The 17,606-nt window shown below is 43.8% G+C and overlaps 1 protein-coding gene across 4 annotated transcripts in view; it reads left to right on the top strand.

Annotated features, from left to right (window-relative positions):
* The window catches only part of AGBL1 (AGBL carboxypeptidase 1), an 822,308-nt gene that overhangs the window by 464,051 nt on the left and 340,651 nt on the right, over positions 1 to 17,606 (top strand). For all 4 annotated transcript variants that reach the window (XM_066355294.1, XM_066355295.1, XM_066355296.1 and 1 more), the window contains one exon: positions 6,441 to 6,604. In XM_066355294.1, coding sequence (XP_066211391.1) covers positions 6,441 to 6,604 — 164 coding nt within the window. The remainder of the gene's footprint in view (positions 1 to 6,440; positions 6,605 to 17,606) is intronic.

The following is a 17,606-nucleotide window of genomic DNA, read 5'->3' as shown; positions in this document are numbered from 1 at the left end:
GCAGAGACACCAGCGTGCTTCCTGATTGATTTTGTCCTCAGCGTGAGAGCATTAGAGTCCATTTGATGGAGTCGATTGGCGGGGGAAGCATAGGAGCCCGGTCTTCTCTCTTCTCAGCCACCTTTTAAGAGTTCACAGATCTCTGTGGCTGGATGGGCTTAGTTTTAACTCCTCTGCTGGGTGCATGTTGTGGTGGAGGAAATACAATTTTAATTCAGTTCACAGACCATCCCAACTTGTTTAAAACTTCAAATTTTCTGTCTCTCCACTCACACTGGCACTTTGTAAAGATTCTGAGACTTATTTCTAGGGACAGTACCAAAGAAGTAGATTTCTTGTTGCTTTATTGTTACTAGATGTTATGCTATAGGATGCTTACCTCAAAGAAAACTAGGCACAAGCCCAGTGACCCCCAAAAATTCAGGGGAAACTGGAGATACCAGGTAGGTTGTATGAAGGAGGAAGCCAGCATCAAGTCACTAAATACATCTAACCAGCTCTTTATTTTGCCTTTTGATGTTTTTAAATATTTACATTACAGTCTTTAATTTTAATTTACCAATTTATAAAAGTAAACTTTAATTTTACTATAAATTTAAAATCACTTATTATATAAAATAGCATGTTAATTCAGATATACCATTCTTTTCAGGCTTATATGCATTGCTTAAGTAATAATGAGTGGCAAAGCCCTGGCCGGATGGCTCAGTTGGTTAGAGCATCGTCCTGAAGCGCAGAGGTTGCCGGTTCGATCCCCAGTCAGGACACACACAGGAGCAGATCGATGTTCCTCTCTTCTCTCTTTCCCTCTCTTTTTCCCTTTCCACCTTCCCCTTTCCTATTGCACTGAAATCAATAAATTAAAAACAATGTTTTTAGAAAAGAGTGACAAAAAGCGGTTACTTACTTTTCATGATTCAAAAAATAGGGAAAACAAGAAAATTTAAATGATGTATCCTCACTCTTCATAATCTGTTAACATTTTAGTTCATATAAATCATTAAAAGTTTAAAAAATAAAATTGGACCATGTGGATAAGCTTGAGCTGTACTGTAGTCAGCGTATTGCACTTTGACACTGTCACAAATCTGTCCCCGTGGTATTTCCTGATCAGTACCCATCATGACATGATTATTTCATGATGTGAATACAGTCAAGCTCACTTGGCTAATGATATACTGGTGTCCATTTAGGACTTTGTCTGTTGTTCATCTTATGATTATTTATTTGAAGCTTAATTTCTGGAATTTGAACGAACTCCAAGCGCTTAAACATTTTTAAGGCTTTTGAACTCTTAGCCCATTGTCCTTTGGAAACACTTCAGTAAAATGGCCTTCCACCAATCACAGACTGTCCTGTGTTTAGTTCTTTACCAGCAGACCATTCTGATTTGGGGAGTGAGGACAAAAATGAATTGAGAAGCAAATCATGCTGTTTTACTGTTACAGTAATTTGCATTTTATATCAAATGACATTATTTTCCCTTTATTGCCAATAAATTTCCCTTTTTAGTTTAGGTTGTGATATTTCAGGCTATTTAGGTATATTTAAATTTTATTTAAGCAATCATTAATATTTCCCTTTATGGCGTCTTCTTGGGGGATATGCATTGATTGATCTTGTGGTGGGAGATGATAAAACATATGACTCTATAGTTTATTTTTTCTCTAATCATTCATTTTTAAAACATTTAACTTTAACTGAAAAGAAGTAATTTTGTATCTGTGGATAGACTTTTCCCTGAAACAATGATTTTTATTTTATTTCCATCACTGTTCATTTCCTGGTGACTTGAAAGGCTCCTGTATCTTATGCAAACCTTTGCATATTTTGTGGTCTTTGGTGTTTTTGGTGTTCTTCCCTTGACCTGTCTGCCCATGCTTTGAATAAATACCATAATATTCAATCATGTAAGTGTAGGCCCTGGGCTGGTTAGCTCAGTTGGTTGGAACATTGTCCCAAAACACGAAGGTTGGGGGTTGGATCCCCACTCAGAGCACAGACGGGAAGCAACCAATGAATGTGCACCTAGTGGAACAACAAATGAATGCCCCTTCCCTTCTCCCTCCCTCCCTCCCTCTCTCTCTCCCTCCCTCACTCCTTTCCTCCCTCCCTCCCTCCTTCCCTTCCTCCCTCCTTCTTCTTTCTCTCTCTCTCTCTCTCTCTCTAATTCTTTATCTTCCTTCCCATCTCCGTCTCTCTAAAAGCAACCAATAAAAAAAATCACTGGGCCCTGGCCAGTTGGCTCAGTGATAGAGCGTCAGCCTGGCGTGCAGGAGTCCCAGGTTCGATTCCTGGCCAGGGCACACAGGAGAAGCGCCCATCTCCTTCTCCACCCCTCCCCCTCTCCTTCCTCTCTGTCTCTCTCTTCCCCTCCCGCAGCCAAGGCTCCATTGGAGCAAAGTTTTCCCGGGCGCTGAGGATGACTCTGTGGCCTCTGCCTCAGGTGCTAGAATGGCTCTCGTTGCAACAGAGCGACGCCCCAGATGGGCAGAGCATCACCCCCTGGTGGGCGTGCTGGGTGGATCCCGGTCGGGTGCATGCAGGAGTCTGTCTGACTGCCTCCCCGTTTCTGGCTTCGGAAAAATACAAAAAAAAAAAAAAAATCACTGAAAGTGTATGAGATCTTCTGTTTATCTGGTGAGAAAAAACCCCATTATCATTTTTTGCTCTTTGTTCTGAGACTGCTGTTGGGTGTTCTTACCATGCAGTCGTCTGAAGTGGAATTAGTTTGCCACGTCTGAGAATCCCTATTGGTGTTTTGATTTCTTTGCTTTCTTAGCCTGACACAGGGAGAATTGATATCACACAGTTCTGGGCTTTGCTTTCTCAGAATCCAGCCTATTTCTTCATTTACTTAAATTTTTCTTGTTATCTTGTGGCAAACTCATGGGGTTCATCATACAACCCTTGGGGTATTTGCTATTAATTCTGGTCCTAGGTAGTTTATAGTTGTGGTGTTATTGTGAATGGGATTTTTATTATACTTAATAATTTATTTTACTGGTTTATAGAAAGAAAATTGATTTTGGATACTTAATTTGTACCTTGTCTACTTACTCAGTTCTTACCTTATATCGAATAGATTTTCTGTTTCACTTGATTCCTTTGGTTTTAGCACGTTATCAGTCTTCAAATAATGATAATGTGATTTTCCCCTAATACTTATGACTCATTTTTTTCTTATCTTACTGAATCATTTGAAAGTTGTCAAATGATGATAAATGACAGTAGTGACTGCAGGTCATAGTTTTAGCCATAGTTTTAAGAAAGACTGTGTATGTCAAGTATCATATTGGCTATTGGTTTTATGTAAGTATTTGCTGTCATTGGTGATAATAATAAGGACTTGGATTGTGTGATAATAAAAACTTGGGTCATGAGCAGTGGGCCAAGAACTAATCTAAATTTATATACAGATGAGCAAACTCCCTGAATGATCTCAGCAGTTCCATGAGATAGGTGGTAGTATTATGGTTTTTATTATTTCCATTATACAGATGGGGAAATGGAGGCACTGATAGGTCAAATGACTCCACTCATCCCAGCGACCACACCCAAGACAGAGCAGTAAGTGGCAGCTCTGGGACTGAGCCCTCAGCACTGGGGCCCCAGGGCCTGTGACTGCACCCAGCATGCAGTGCTGTTCCCAGTGCTGCCCAGGTATAGAGATAGTCCTGGGCTCGTATAATACTATGACTTGTATCAGACGTGAATGCGTCATTCAGAGGATCCTCATTTTTTTTCTCTCTGCCTTCTGAGCTCTCTGTGTGTTAAACACTATGTTAGTGGATTTCCTAATGACATCATCCCATGCCATTCTTAGAAAAATAATCTCTAGATGATGTTGTTTGACTGTTTGCTTGTATTTCTATTTCTGAACATAAATAACTTTAAATTGGTATATATAAAAATATATATTCATATATATATGAACGAGGTTGGCTTGCTGCCTTATGTGCTATATTAGTTTTTTTGTATTAAGTTTATGCTATTTTATTGAGTTATAATTGACATATTGTATTAGTTTCAGGTAATACAACATAACAATTAGATATTTGCATAGATTGCAAAGTTATCACCACAAGTCTAGTTAACATTCATCACCCGTTCAGTTACAAATTTTTCTTGAGAACTTTTAAGCGCTATTCTCAGCAACTTTCACATATACGTTACTGTATTGACTGTAGTCACCCTGTTGTACAGTACATATCCCTGGTCTTACTTCTTTCATAACTGAAGGTCGGTACCCTTTGCCCCATTTTGCCCACTACCCACCCCTACCTTTAGTAATCATCAGTCTGTTCTCTGTATCTATGTTTTTTTGTGGTTGTTTTTTTTTTTTAGATTTCACATATAAGTGAGATCATACAGTTTTTGTCTTTGTGTGACTTTTTTCACTTAGCACAAAGCACTCAGGGTCCATCTCTGTTGTTGTAAATTTCAGTGTTCAGTATAGATAGGGAGGTTGGTAGGTAGGAAGGTAGGTGGATGGATGGATGGATAGGTAGATATAGATAGAGATAGCAGCTATCACCTTTTCTTCATTTGTTCATCCATTAATGGATACTTAGGTTGTTTCTGTGTCTTGGCTATTCTAACAACAGGGCTCTCCTGATACTTTAAAAGGAATCACAAACCTTTTCTTCACCCACGTGTGGTGTCCGTCCAGTGTTCTCTCCTGCCTGGGTCTGTCCTCCTGAGGCCCTCACACATATACAGCCTTTCTGAAGCACACCATTTTCTCCTCTGTTCCATGCATGTTGATTCATTATCCTTGGTATTGAATAGTATGAATCGGATCCTAATGCCTCTTTTTCTCGTGTCCTCTCCCTGGCCGCTATTGAGGTGGCTGACCGACGAGGAGGGTGTGACCGTCCCTTCACTGCCTTCCCCCAGGCCGGCCGTGCTAGAGTCAAGAAGTGCAGCCTGGAAGACAGCCTGGCAGACAGGGTGGGGAGAATCAGAGACCACAGAGCTGCCGAGCTTGGAGAGAGGCTCCGAGCTTTTCCTCTCTCTTTAAAAAGTGATCTTTTCTATTGACAGAAGAAAAATGACTTGTTAAACACCTGTTCTCCTCTTGCTGCTGCTGTGTGCAGAGGAGAGACTCCCCTTAACTCTGCCATGATGTCTCCTCCCTGCAGGAAAGCAGGTATGCAGATGTGAAGCCAATCAGGTTTTCAAACGGCTGACCTAGGCTGGAGAATGGTCCACCCTCCTTTGTCCGTCCCCTTGGAGAGTCTTCTGTGGGGCTTAGGACTTTCTGGTCTGGACCTGCATGGCTCCTGGGGACCAGTTTTTAAAAATCTTTACTGTCCTATTCCTCTCCTTTAACTTGCCCTTATTAGGATGTGAGAATCTATTTAAAGAATAATACTCAACTACTGATTTCTTTCTCATTTAAGTGAAATGGACTTCATAAACACCTAAACTTACGGAGCACACTGAATTTTGACATGTTAAACGTTATTACTAGAAAGATGAGAAGAGGAATGGAGCTAATATTAATGTTGTGAGGACTTTGAAATAGCCCTTGTTAACTATGTGCCTAAGTATATGGAGGAAAGAATTAGCATCCCATTTTACAGATGGGAAGATCAAGGCTCATAGTGGTTAAGTCCCAGATGACACAGTCAGAAAAGAGTGAAATCAGTGTTCAACTTCAGAATACATGCACTTTTGACCTTACCATGTAATTGAGTCCCTCCTGTTCTGTGTCCAGCACTTTCATTGGACTAGTCAAGTCAGAATTCACTCACGGGTCTCTAGTCTCTGTCGTAACTGTGAGGCTGTGGATAAAGTATAAGTTCTATGGGTCTAAATGTCCTCTGTGCAACGGAGAAAATGCAGTACCTACCTCTTGGGATTTGGTGAGGAATCACTGAGTTAATGCATATAAAGGGCTCAGAACAGTTTCCAGCACGTAGTAAATGCTCAATAAAGTGGCGTGTTCACTGTTATTATCTGTTACTTCATAGCACAGAGTCATGTCACGGCTCTTCTTTCAGGCATTATCACAGTACAGATACATAGATTGTTCTAAACAAAGGCTTTTTTGTTCGTTTCAGTATTTCTATATGGAGAATCCTGCCTTGCTTGATAAATATGTAGGAGAAGAAGAAGGGCATTTCTTAGTAAGATTGTTTACATCTTTGGTTTTAGCAGTGAACCCCTTTCTAAGAAGGGTGCTTTGACTGCTGTGGGGGAGATGCCTTGTGTGTGTGCATGCACCCTCCTGCCTCCGGGCGCTCTGTGAAACCCCAGATGTCAGGCTGCCGCGGCCTGAGAACCATCCATCCACAAAGCACACAGATGGGGCTGGGCCCGGTAAGGGCTGTTGATTCTCACTGCCCGGCTGCATGTCCCGGAGACCCTCCTCCCCTGCTCAGGTCATCTGCATGCCGCCTGGTGTCACTGCTGATGCTCTGTCTGCCCGGCAGGGTCTGCAGTTCGGCACCCGCGACCTGGAGGAGATGGGAGCCATGTTCTGCCTGGGCCTCCTCATCCTGGAACTCAAGTCCGTCAGCTGCAGCCGCCAGCTCCTGACCCGGGCGGCCGCCCTGCTTGGCGCCGAGGACGAGGCCCTGGACCACCACCTCCAGAGGTAGGGTGTTCACTGGGGTGTGAGGGACAGGTGCACCTTTGTGTCTCCACATGAGAGTATCTCAGTAAGGACGGTCAAGCGGACCGAGGGGTCTTTGATAACAAAAACTCTGGAGGAGCCATCCCATGAAGGTAGGGACAGTGGTCCTTGACTAGTGCCAGACCCTAGACGTCGTGGAGACATGGAGGGTGCTGCATCCGTGTGCACATAAATGCACAAGTACAGCTCCTTGTATTTATCAACGTAAAGAAGATGCCATTTGGTGCCCGCACTCACACATGCTTATACTATTTGCTGGTTTGCCGGGTGCGTGTGTATATATGTGCAGATGCCATTTGGGAGCCATTACTCAGCAAAACAAAGGGGGGAGGAGCCATACGATTGCCAATATTTAGGCACTTGGGGGCAAGAAATGCTTTCGTATTTCTGTTCTTAAATAGCAACATTCCTTCTCAGAACATGAGATGAAGCATGTAAAGGTGATTGACACATTGGCCTGAGAGCCCGACTCCGCCGTGGGCAGGAGGGACGGGTCTCTGAGGGTCTGAGAGAGCTTCCGGGATCACTGAGTCAGACAGGGGGTGGTGGGGGGGTGGGGGGTGGGGAACCATTATCCCCATAAGCTCTTGTGAGGCTCCATACTGTAGACACATATTTTAGACTTGACCAAACAGATCCAGGGGCAGGAAGGGATGGGAGAGAGTCTGTGCGAGAGAAGAAAGCGTCAGGAATAGTCGGAGGAGTCCAGCTAGGACGCTGGGCACATGCTGGGTGAGGGGTGGGATGCCGTGGTTGAGCTGCTGGGGAGGAAGTGCCTACGGGTGTATGAGGGGAAGTCTTGTCGTGGACTCGATGTCCAGAGGCAGAGGGGGGACCTCTTCTAGCTCGTTTTCATTCATTGTTTCCCTGCCAGCGTTAGGCCGCTATTCCTGGGAGACTTCACACCAAATCGCCAGTCACACCTGGCACGACCTAGTGGCATAAATTCATGCCTGCTTGTGAAAGCGCTGGTTTCTCTGAGATTTAATTTCCTAAGTGCTCTCATTACCTTGCTCGTCACTGCATTCTGGGTCACAGAGGGTGGAAACTCCAGCTCATGCAGGCGTCCCACGTCCCTCATGTTGTCACCGCCGGCTGCTTTGTTTTGATGTCACACTGCTTCCTCCTGCCCCTCACCCTGCAGCCCCCGTGGCGCCCAGAGGCCTTGGGGTGTTGGGCATCCTCGCGATGTTGCCGCCTCTCCCTCTGGCACGCGAGGGCTGCCACCTGCCAGGGTGGACACTGCAACTTGGCCTCTCATCTCCGCCTTTGCCGAGCTGTCCTGGGTGCAGGCGTGCTGGGTTTTCCTTCCCTCTTTCCCTCCCCCTGCCCCCTCCCCGCTCCGCGCCGCTCATTGAGGGAAGATGGAGCGGACCTGGCTCGGCTCGCTCTCCCTGAATTGATGACGCCTGTCTGTCTGATCCAACGCAGCGAGGATTAGTTGCCTGTAAACTGGAACAAGAAGAAATCTATCAAAGAAGTGCCTTTTCTAATTTGAAGCTAAAGGATTCGGTGTCAGGCTCCCAAACACAATAGCTGCTGTTTGGGTCATCAGAAGAACATGGTATGACCAGCCTTTTGGGCCAGCCGGCACAACTGACTCTTAATTCTTCTGTTGGAAGCAGGCCAAGGCTACTGAGAGCTTGCGGTCTTCTCTGTGTTCTTAGCCTGGTGCAGCTCCTTCGGGCAGGTTCTGTCCTCAGAGGAGGCGACTGAGGTGTGTGTCTGAATAGGTGGGAATTGCATTTGAGTGGCATGGGGTTTGAGGCAGAGCCTAGGATGGAACTGTCTGTCTCACCCAAACATTTGCATCATCATATATTTTTCTATTCATCGAGGCAGTTGACCAAAACAGGTGGTGGTTTCTGCCCGGAGGACCTGAAACCCCTGGGCCGAGAGGAATGCCACCCTGAAACAACCTTGAACCAGAAAATATTTTTGCCACCGAGTGTACATGTCTTTATTCAAGGATGCCAGAGGGAAGCTTTATAACATGCAATCTGTTGGTTTGAGACCAGCATCAGGCTGTTTAGAGTGCCCTCTGCTTCATTCCAGAATGAGGGCTTATTCATGAGACAGACTAATCAGCAGAGCAAACCCTGGGAACTCTGTTAGCGCACAGTTCTTGTGATCATGCAAAGGCTGTCACTGGTGTTTGCAGGGTAACTCCACGTAGTCCCTTTAAAGAGGAGGGGCGATTTGGCCCACTCTTCCCTGCTGCCTCTTCCTTGGGTGAGTTGCTGTCATTCTGTACAACACAGTTATACACTTCAGAAAGAGTGTCTTGTTTGTTTTAGTGTCTTTTGCAGTTAATTAGTATAGAAAGATACTTCTGTTGCATAGAAAAAAAGGCCTTTTACCAAAATGTCTGCCTTGAAGGAATCGGAGGCCATGGTATTTTTGAGTCCCTTGGGCCTCAGTGACAGCGAGAACCCCCGGAGGGACCTGCTGGGGAGACAGTGTGGCTGTCCTCTCTGGACCTCATGTTTTGGGCTGTAGGTTTCATGCCTCATTTCCCATCAGAATAATTAGTGTGTGGTCAACATCTACAGAGCAACTGGCCGATTATTCTTGAGCCGGAGAAGGGGCGCGCAGACGCATTGGTCATCTGCCCAGCGGCTGAGTGTACAGTGACGTGCGCGCACAGGCTTTGTCGGGGTTTCTCTCCAGGCCTCTCCTTCCCAGGGGCTCAGCTAAGAAAATGTCTTCAGATCCATTAAGGCGTCTCTTGATCTCTTGCTTTCCTTGTTTTTCTCTCTCCCTCCTCTCAATCTTAACCCCGGACGTAATTGCGTGTGCACGGCAGGAATTCTAAGCTCTTTCTTTCTTTTTTTTTCTGGGAGGCACCGTTTATCCATTGTGACAGGCCTTTTGCAAAGTCGTTTAGTAGTTCTGCCAAGTCAGCCGCTGTTCGTCTCGATTTGTCCCTCTTCATTGCCTCTCGGCCTCAGCTGAGCTGCCTGGGCTCCATTTGCCCCTCCCTCACGAAGAAGAGAAACCTCAGGGGTTCCCGTGGTGCCTGCGCAGTGGCTCAGCGTCTTACTCTCCCGATTAGCAACCCGAATTCACGGGGGCTTTGGCATTGACAGAAGCTAATTTAGTCCTCTCTTTAGTTTGATAAGGCAACAGAAAAAATATTTAAAAAAACACCTTTCATAGCATTCAGAAGACATGATTATATTTTTAATAATTAAAGAGACATGAGTTTTATTTTTAAAAAATACAGTTCTGTCTTTCTGAATGAGAAAACATAACATGAAGAGAAAGATCACCCTCATCCCTGTCTTGAATCACCTATAATCCCACCACCAACCGAGAACGAGTGTCAACATTTTGGTGAAATTAGATTATTTTTCACCCATAAATAGATACACCCATAAAATAGATCCTTTTAACCACAACTGTAGACGTTCTTTATGAATTCTTTATAAACACTTTTTTTTTTCTTCTTCTTCTCTTAATAGACATCATTTTTAAAGCAGTTTTAGATGTACGGAAAAATTGTGAAGGTACAGAGATATCCCATGCACACTCAAGTGAATTAGCAGTAGTTACAGAAAAGCAAGTTGGAAAATTTGGGCTCTGATTTTATGCTGATTTTCTATAATAAGTGAATAAAAATAATGAAGAGCCGGAGTGAGTGTCTGTGAGAAGACAGGTTTAGTAACGTCATAAAGCAGCCTTTAAATGGCTCTCCTTTCCTCTGGAGAGGACTTGGGCCGCTTATAAGAAGGTCCATGAAGACCTTCCATTTTATCCTGTGCTTCCAGCCCGAGTGTCCTCCAAGAAAATAAACTCAGCAGAAAAGAGTATTTAATATGTATTTATAACAATGAGGCACATATCCCCACATAAATTTAACCCCAATTCCTAGCAGTAATAAAAAGAGGGGGAAAAGAGAACATGGTTGAATAATTTTCTAGAATGCTATGAAACCATAACAATAAAGAATATTTTAACGTATATATAAGAAAAACGGAAACATTCATGAAAACCTTACCACGAGCCAGATGCAGTGCTAAGAATTCTTATATTATCTCAATCATAGAAATAATTCGGTGAAGTTGATACTATTTTTAGCATCGCCTTTGTACAAACAAGGAAATTAAGTTTTGTGGAGGTCAGGATGGTTGCCAAATATCATGATTCTTGTAAGAGACTGCTGGCATTTGGATCCAGTTCTCTCTAACCCCAAGGCCCAAGTTCGTATCTTTTATGATACTCAGCCTCTCAATAAGTTGGGGAAAGAGAGCAGAATAACGAATGGCATGCACATGCTGATTGTGACTTCAGCAGTATGCAATCGCGTTGACAGGTGGGAACCGTTAATCTGTAATCCAAAACTAACCTTGTTTCTTTTTCTGTACAGTTCCTTAAATTATGTGTTGGGTGAATACATGCTTAAGTGTGTTTGTGTGTAACTTTCATAATCTGGATGACTTGGCCTCATTTTGGCCCAGAAATATTCCTTGATTTTTTTAAATTTTATGTATTTATTGCTTTTAGAGAGAGAGGAAGAGAGAGAGACATTGATTTATTGTTCCACTTACTTATGCATTCATTGGTCAAGTCTTTTATTTTTATTTATTTTTTTTATTCAGTGAGGGAAGGGGAGGCAGAGAGACAGATTCCCTCATGCACCCTGACCGGGATCCACCTAGCAAGCCCACTAGGGGGTGATGCTCTGCCCATCAGGGACGCTGCTCTGTTGCTCAGCAACTGAGCTTTTCTTAGTGCCTGAGGCAGAGGCCATGGAGCCATCCTCAGTGCCCAGGGCCAACTTGCTCCAATCGAGCCATGCTGTGGGAGGGGAAGAGAGAGAGAGAGAGAGAGAGAGAGATGAGAGGGGGAGGGGTAGAGAAGCTGAGAGGCTCTTCTTCTGTGTGCCCTGGCCAGGAATCGAATCTGGGACATCCACATGCTGGGCAGATGCTCTACCACTGAGCCAACTGGCCAGAGCCCTTGGTTGATTCTCATACATGCCCTGACTGGGGATTAAACTGGTAACCTTGGCATGTCATAACAATGTTCTAACCAACTGAGCTACCCAGCCAGGGCTTCCTTGATTGTTTTAATACTATTCAGGGAAGAGCAATGTATAGCATCATAGGTGGAATGTATGTTACCATAGGCTGAATGCATTCCAACCTATGGAGGTAAGAGTTTAAAAGAGAGAGATGGATACATTGTAGACAGAGAGGAGTTAAAACATACTTTCTTCCCATTGCATTTGCTGTTTGCAAAATGTTACCAGTTAATAACAACTTGGAAAGTTAACCTACAAAAATTCCTATTTCACAAGTGACTCCACAGAACCCAGGGAGGCTGAGTGACTTGCTAGGTGTAATTAACTGGGTTACCTGTTACCAGCCTGTGGCTCAGGCCGGGCCAAGGGAAAGGCTGGGCTCTTGCCTGTGCCTCTATATGGAATTCCCCAGAGACAGACTGGGCTGCAGCCCTCGGGAGAGCGCCTCAGCCTGGAGCCCACTCTTCCTCCTCTCCCGGCCACAGCAGCATTTGGCAGCCCTGGTGCTTTGTTGTTGTTAACTCTAAAAGCGGAAGGCAGAGAAAGACCGTTGACATTTTCCGGAAACGATGTTTTGTTTAAGAAGGCTCCCTGGCATGGATGATCTCAAGCAATCACTCTTCATTAATTTTTAGAGTAGTACTTTTTGTCTTTGTTCTTGATGTTGCCTTGCTCTTTGTTAAGTGAACCCATGACCGCCTGTGGCCCTCTAGTGTTAGGGTTCAAAGCCACTTCCCCTGTAAGAGTTAGTTTACCAGACGTGGCAGACAAAAAGCAAACTGGTACAGAACGATAATGGGAGGAAAGGGAAGGAAAGAGGAAGGGAGGTTGCTTCTCAGGAGAAGTTAAGATCACAATGTGTAAACTAGGATATTCTTATAAGGAGAAAAAGAGTTATAGAAAATTGATATTATTGGTTTGTAAGATTCTGAACTTAGATGTCTGTGATGGAGGAGGAAGGGGGTATCTCTGAAGTTCTGTTTCTGCCTGATTGCTTTAGGCTGTCCAACTGTCCTTCCCCTTTCTCAGAAAGGAGTAAAGTACGACAGCCTAGATGCATCCACTGCACCGAAGATGAAGTAACTAGCACATCTCCATGAAGCCCTGCCTTCATTGCTCGGCATAATTTTCATGAAGGGCATGTGGCTTAGCATCAAGGCTGCTCAGCTCGGGCTCCAAATGTCCTGTTGACAAAGGGCTCAGGCTCTGAGGAGGTGGCTTCACTGGTTTACTGCCCGATTTCTTATCTCTAAAGTTAGAGACCTCTAGGTTTCTTTCAGCTCCGCTCTCCCATGTCTATTCTCCAGGCTACACCCTCCCATCCCAACATGGGAGTTCAGGTTGCAGCTCTGAAATGAAGATATAAAAGGCACGGTAACTGACTGAACGCCAGGTGCCACAGAGCTCATATTTAATCAAGGAAAACTTTTAATTTTTATTCAATGCCCATTGAGTAGGTAATGATGAAATAGAAGTTTGACAATGCATGGGTCACAGAAAAAGAGAGGGGAGAGTAAAGGGGTGTGTCACAAGTGGATGTCACATATTGTGGGGGATATAACATGGCTGGAAGGATGTCAAACCAACCACCCGGTGTCAGAAGTAGGATCTGGTACCAGATGACACTTTAAGAAGACCTTGGCCCTGGCTGGTTGGCTCAGTGGTAGAGCATCGACCTGGCGTGTGGGAGTCCCGGGTTTGATTCCCGGCCAGGGCACACAGGAGAAGCGCCCATCTGCTTCTCCACCCTTCCCCCTCTCCTTCCTCTCTGTCTCTCTCTTCCCCTCCCGCAGCCAAGGCTCCATTGGAGCAAAGATGGCCCGGGCGCTCAGGATGGCTCCATGGCCTCTGCCTCAGGTGCTAGAATGGCTCTGGATGCAACAGAGCGACGCCCCAGAGGGGCAGAGCATCACGCCCTGGTGGGCATGCGGGGTGGATCCCGGTCGGGCGCATGCAGGAGTCTGTCTGACTGCCTCCCCGTTTCCAGCTTCGGAAAAATGCAAAAATGCAAAAAAAAAAAAAAAAAAAAAAAAGAAGGCCTTAAATACTCTTAACAGTGTTTGTATTTTTTCTGTTCCTAGAGGTGGGTGATCAGGGGAGAGGAGTCATGATTCACTTCTGCTTGGCCCCTGTCACTGCTTCAGACAAGCTTGTTTAACTCAGATCTCAAGTATGTCCTAGGAACAGCAGCAACAAAATATCTTCAGCCATGTGATAGCTCATCACAGACTTACTGATTCTGTTATTGGTGAGAGATGAGTCTATTGGAAAATGGAGATAACTTAGCATAAGCCAATATTGTTTCGGTACCATGGGAGTGGAAACTATATTAGAGCTAATATGTTTATGATGACTTGGTATTTATCATTTTTTTTATGTGGCTTTGAATTGGGGACACGCTAGCTCCCTGGGCTTTGCCTCTGTGTGACAAAATAAACAATGAGAAGATAGAATAATGAAGGTAGAATACCACATGCCTGGAGGTGAGATAAGGTTTGGTTACACGTCATCCTAAATAAAGCAAACCCGAGGAAGTCATTATTATTATTATTAATTGGTATATTAAGGATGATGCAATGGAGACTTAGGATGCTGAAGATTTCATAACAGCAGAGCCATTGCTATATGACTGGTCCATGATTCAGACACAGGCCACTGAATTCAAAAATAGTTTAAAAAATGTAGTGTAAACTAGTCTTGAAAATAAAATATATAGCTCCATCCATAAAACAGTTTCTAATACAAAGGGGAAAACTTAGACCATGAAATAGGATCTACATAAATCAGTGTTCTTAAGTGAGAGAGCGGACTTCTCTAAGTTCAGTACAAAGGTCATAACTTCCCCATGGTAGGGAACCGCACTGTAGAGTCCCTGCGTTCTAAAGCATGTTCAAGGCCACAGAGCACAAGAGCTGACCTGTGTGTGTTGTTGTTCTTGTTGTTTACGTGTTCAGTTACCTGGAGATAACTGGAGAAGGTTAGAGAACGTCTCCTCCTCATTCTAAACAAAGAAGATGCAGTTACCTTGTAGGTCGACCTACGATGAGTCGTCAAAGCTTAGCCGCAGGAAGGACTGCGTTACTTTGGGGATGAAGGCCTGGAGAAGTTGAATTGACCTGTGTCCTCTCGGCGTAGCACTGAGGACGTGGAAATGGTTTGCATTCTGGTGTCAGCTGTAGTGGAACCACTAGAACGTCATGTGGTGGGAGTCGCACCAGGGACTTGAGTGTACTCAGCAAGGCAGGACTTAATGGCACCTCTGATGAACACCATGGAGACGTGTTTGCAGACTAAATTTGAGCAAATATTATTTTGCTGTCCAAACCCGAGTAAGAGGTATAGTCTCTCAAATATAAGCAAATAAATGAGTGTGATGTCGATATCAGAATAGCATAGTTGGATTCTCGAGGGAAAGTTATGAAATACTTAAAACATGAACTGAGCATGAGTAGAAACTACCAGATATTCCCAATGGGAGGAAAATTCTCAAATCGGATTTTATGATAGTTGTATTAAGGGATAATTTATGTACAACAACCTTCACATATTTAAAATATATAATTTGTTGAGTTGGGGCATATATACTCGTGAAACCATCACCACAATCGAAATTACAGTTGTTCCCATCGTTCCCCCAAATACCCTTGAGTCCCTTTGAAATCCATCCCTCACCTCCGTAACCACTGATATCCCTTCTGTCCCTAAGTGTTAGTCTGTACTTTTATATAAATGGAACCATAATATGTGCTTTTTTTCTTTCCTTCCTTTGGCTTTCTGTTCACTCAGCATAATGATTTTCAGATGTATCCATGCCCTAATCTTATTTCATTTTATTTTTTGTGTGATTACTAAGACAGTAGATCAAAGAAACAGAAGAAATTGTTTACCTATTCTTCAACCAGATATTCTGTTTCCCTAACAGCCTAAAATGCATCAGTACTAACTTCAATTTCTTTTTCTGCTAGTTCTTCCCTCTGCCAGGTATGCATTTCATGCAGATTGTGGCCTCCCTGGGCCCTCCCTGACATTCCAGTCTCAGCTTAAATGTCATAATCTCAGCTTAAATTTCACCAGTTCAGCAAGACGTTTTGTGACCGACCTCCTTGCCCAAAGTAGCATTCCTAGTCACCACTACTGTGAGTGACACTTTGAATTTAGTAGCATCTGTCTCTCCTAGGTAGAGTGTACAATCCCTGAGAGAGAGAAAGCTTGTCTTGTTGAAAGCTGTATTCCTGGCCTCTAGAACAAGGCCCAAGGCATGGGGGGTAAGCAATAAATAAATGAGCAAATAAACCTTTGCCAAACCTTCTATCTTCTGCTCACGGGGGAACACGGAGACCCGTGAGCTGAAGAATAGTATAATTCAATGCAATTGTTTTTAGTTATATTCAAAGTAGGCTGATTAATGGTTATTTTTTTTCAGCCTGGATGGGGATTTCTATCCATGGCTTTAGCTTAAGTCCTCTCCTGTTTCACCATTTTTATAAGTTAAAAAGAAAGAAAACACTGGCTTGTAACTAACGAATTTTTTTGCCTGTATTATGTAAAGCTAGAACACATAATGATGCTAATTGATATTCTAATACACTTTTACAAATTGCAGTGGGGGGTGGCACTAAGAAAATGAAACTAGATAAGGATAAACTGTGTCCCGAGAGCCCCCAACCAGGGACAAGCCCCTTTGGAAGAATGTGCAGTTGTGTACGTGGAGGTTGTAATTGAGAGTGAGCTTACCAGAGCTCAGCTGGACTATCCAGTGTGTTCTAATGACAAGTCAGTGGCTTTGGTAGAAATATGAACTCCAGAGTTCGATAGTGAAGGGTTTCCTTCTTCTTTGCCCTTGTCCACAGAAAGCCTAGAGTACTGCAGTTCATCCCTGGGTAGTGAAAATGCACATGGGCCCAGTAGATTTCATACCAGATAATAATAATGATGTAAAGAGTGTGGTGCATAATGAATGGGAGAAGAAATTGGCAGTGTTTATTTTGTCAGCTGTCTTCAAATAGTTCCCGCAGGAAAATAAATTAAAGCTACTCCTCCTTTGACCTGAAGTGAGGAACTGTTGTCTGATAATGTCAGATACCACCTAGTTCCCTCAGGAAGATGTAGCTGGTGGTCAGAGACGCCCAAAGATAGAATGAGCTCGTACTGACTTCAGGCCCGTAAAGCATCTGGAAAGGGTTTTGTAGGACAGACTTAAGAATGCGAGTTGCTACTTGGATGAAAGCATGTTTCAGAATCCATACCAACTCTGAGACAGAAATTAAAATGTATTATATTATTAATAAAGTAATCCATTTTCTTTTTAAAAAATAATTTAGTTTTGGAGAGAGAAGAGAGAGAGAGAGGAGGGAGGAGTGGGAAGCATCAACTTGTAGTTTCTTTTTGTATGTGCCTTGACCAGGGAAACCTGGGGTTTTTGAACTGGTGACCTCAGCATTCCAGGTTGACACTTGATCCACTGAACAACCACTGGTCAGAGAAGCCACTCATTTTTATTTAATTTAGTTAGGGTGGGATTTAGTCCATTCACCTTTTCAAATAGACAAAATGCTGAGTTCTTCCCTAAATTCCCACTGATATGTGGGATCCACTGCAGAGGTTGTATAGAAGAGGCTGCTTGGCAGGGGTTCGGGGTTTGTTGGAAATTCTCTCATGCGCCATTAGGGGACAAAGATTCCTTTTCAAGTTAGGAAACAGTAGTTGGTAGTGGGATTTAGGGTTTGATTTACAGAGGTCTGAGTCACCACAGAAAATCAGTGTTGCTAATTTCCATTCAACTGGTTGGTTTTGTGTAGATCAGGGGTAGTTAGCCTTTTTATACCTACCGCCCACTTTTGTATCTCTGTTAGTAGTAAAATTTTCTAACTGCCCACTGGTTCCACAGTAATGGTGATTTATAAAGTAGGGAAGTAACTTTACTCTATAAAATTTATA

The sequence above is a fragment of the Saccopteryx leptura genome, chromosome 13 (genome assembly GCF_036850995.1).
Source record: "Saccopteryx leptura isolate mSacLep1 chromosome 13, mSacLep1_pri_phased_curated, whole genome shotgun sequence".
Taxonomy (NCBI): Eukaryota; Metazoa; Chordata; class Mammalia; order Chiroptera; family Emballonuridae; genus Saccopteryx; species Saccopteryx leptura.
The sequence above is the reverse complement of the archived record's forward strand: the minus strand, read 5'-3'. Positions and strand labels throughout refer to the sequence as shown.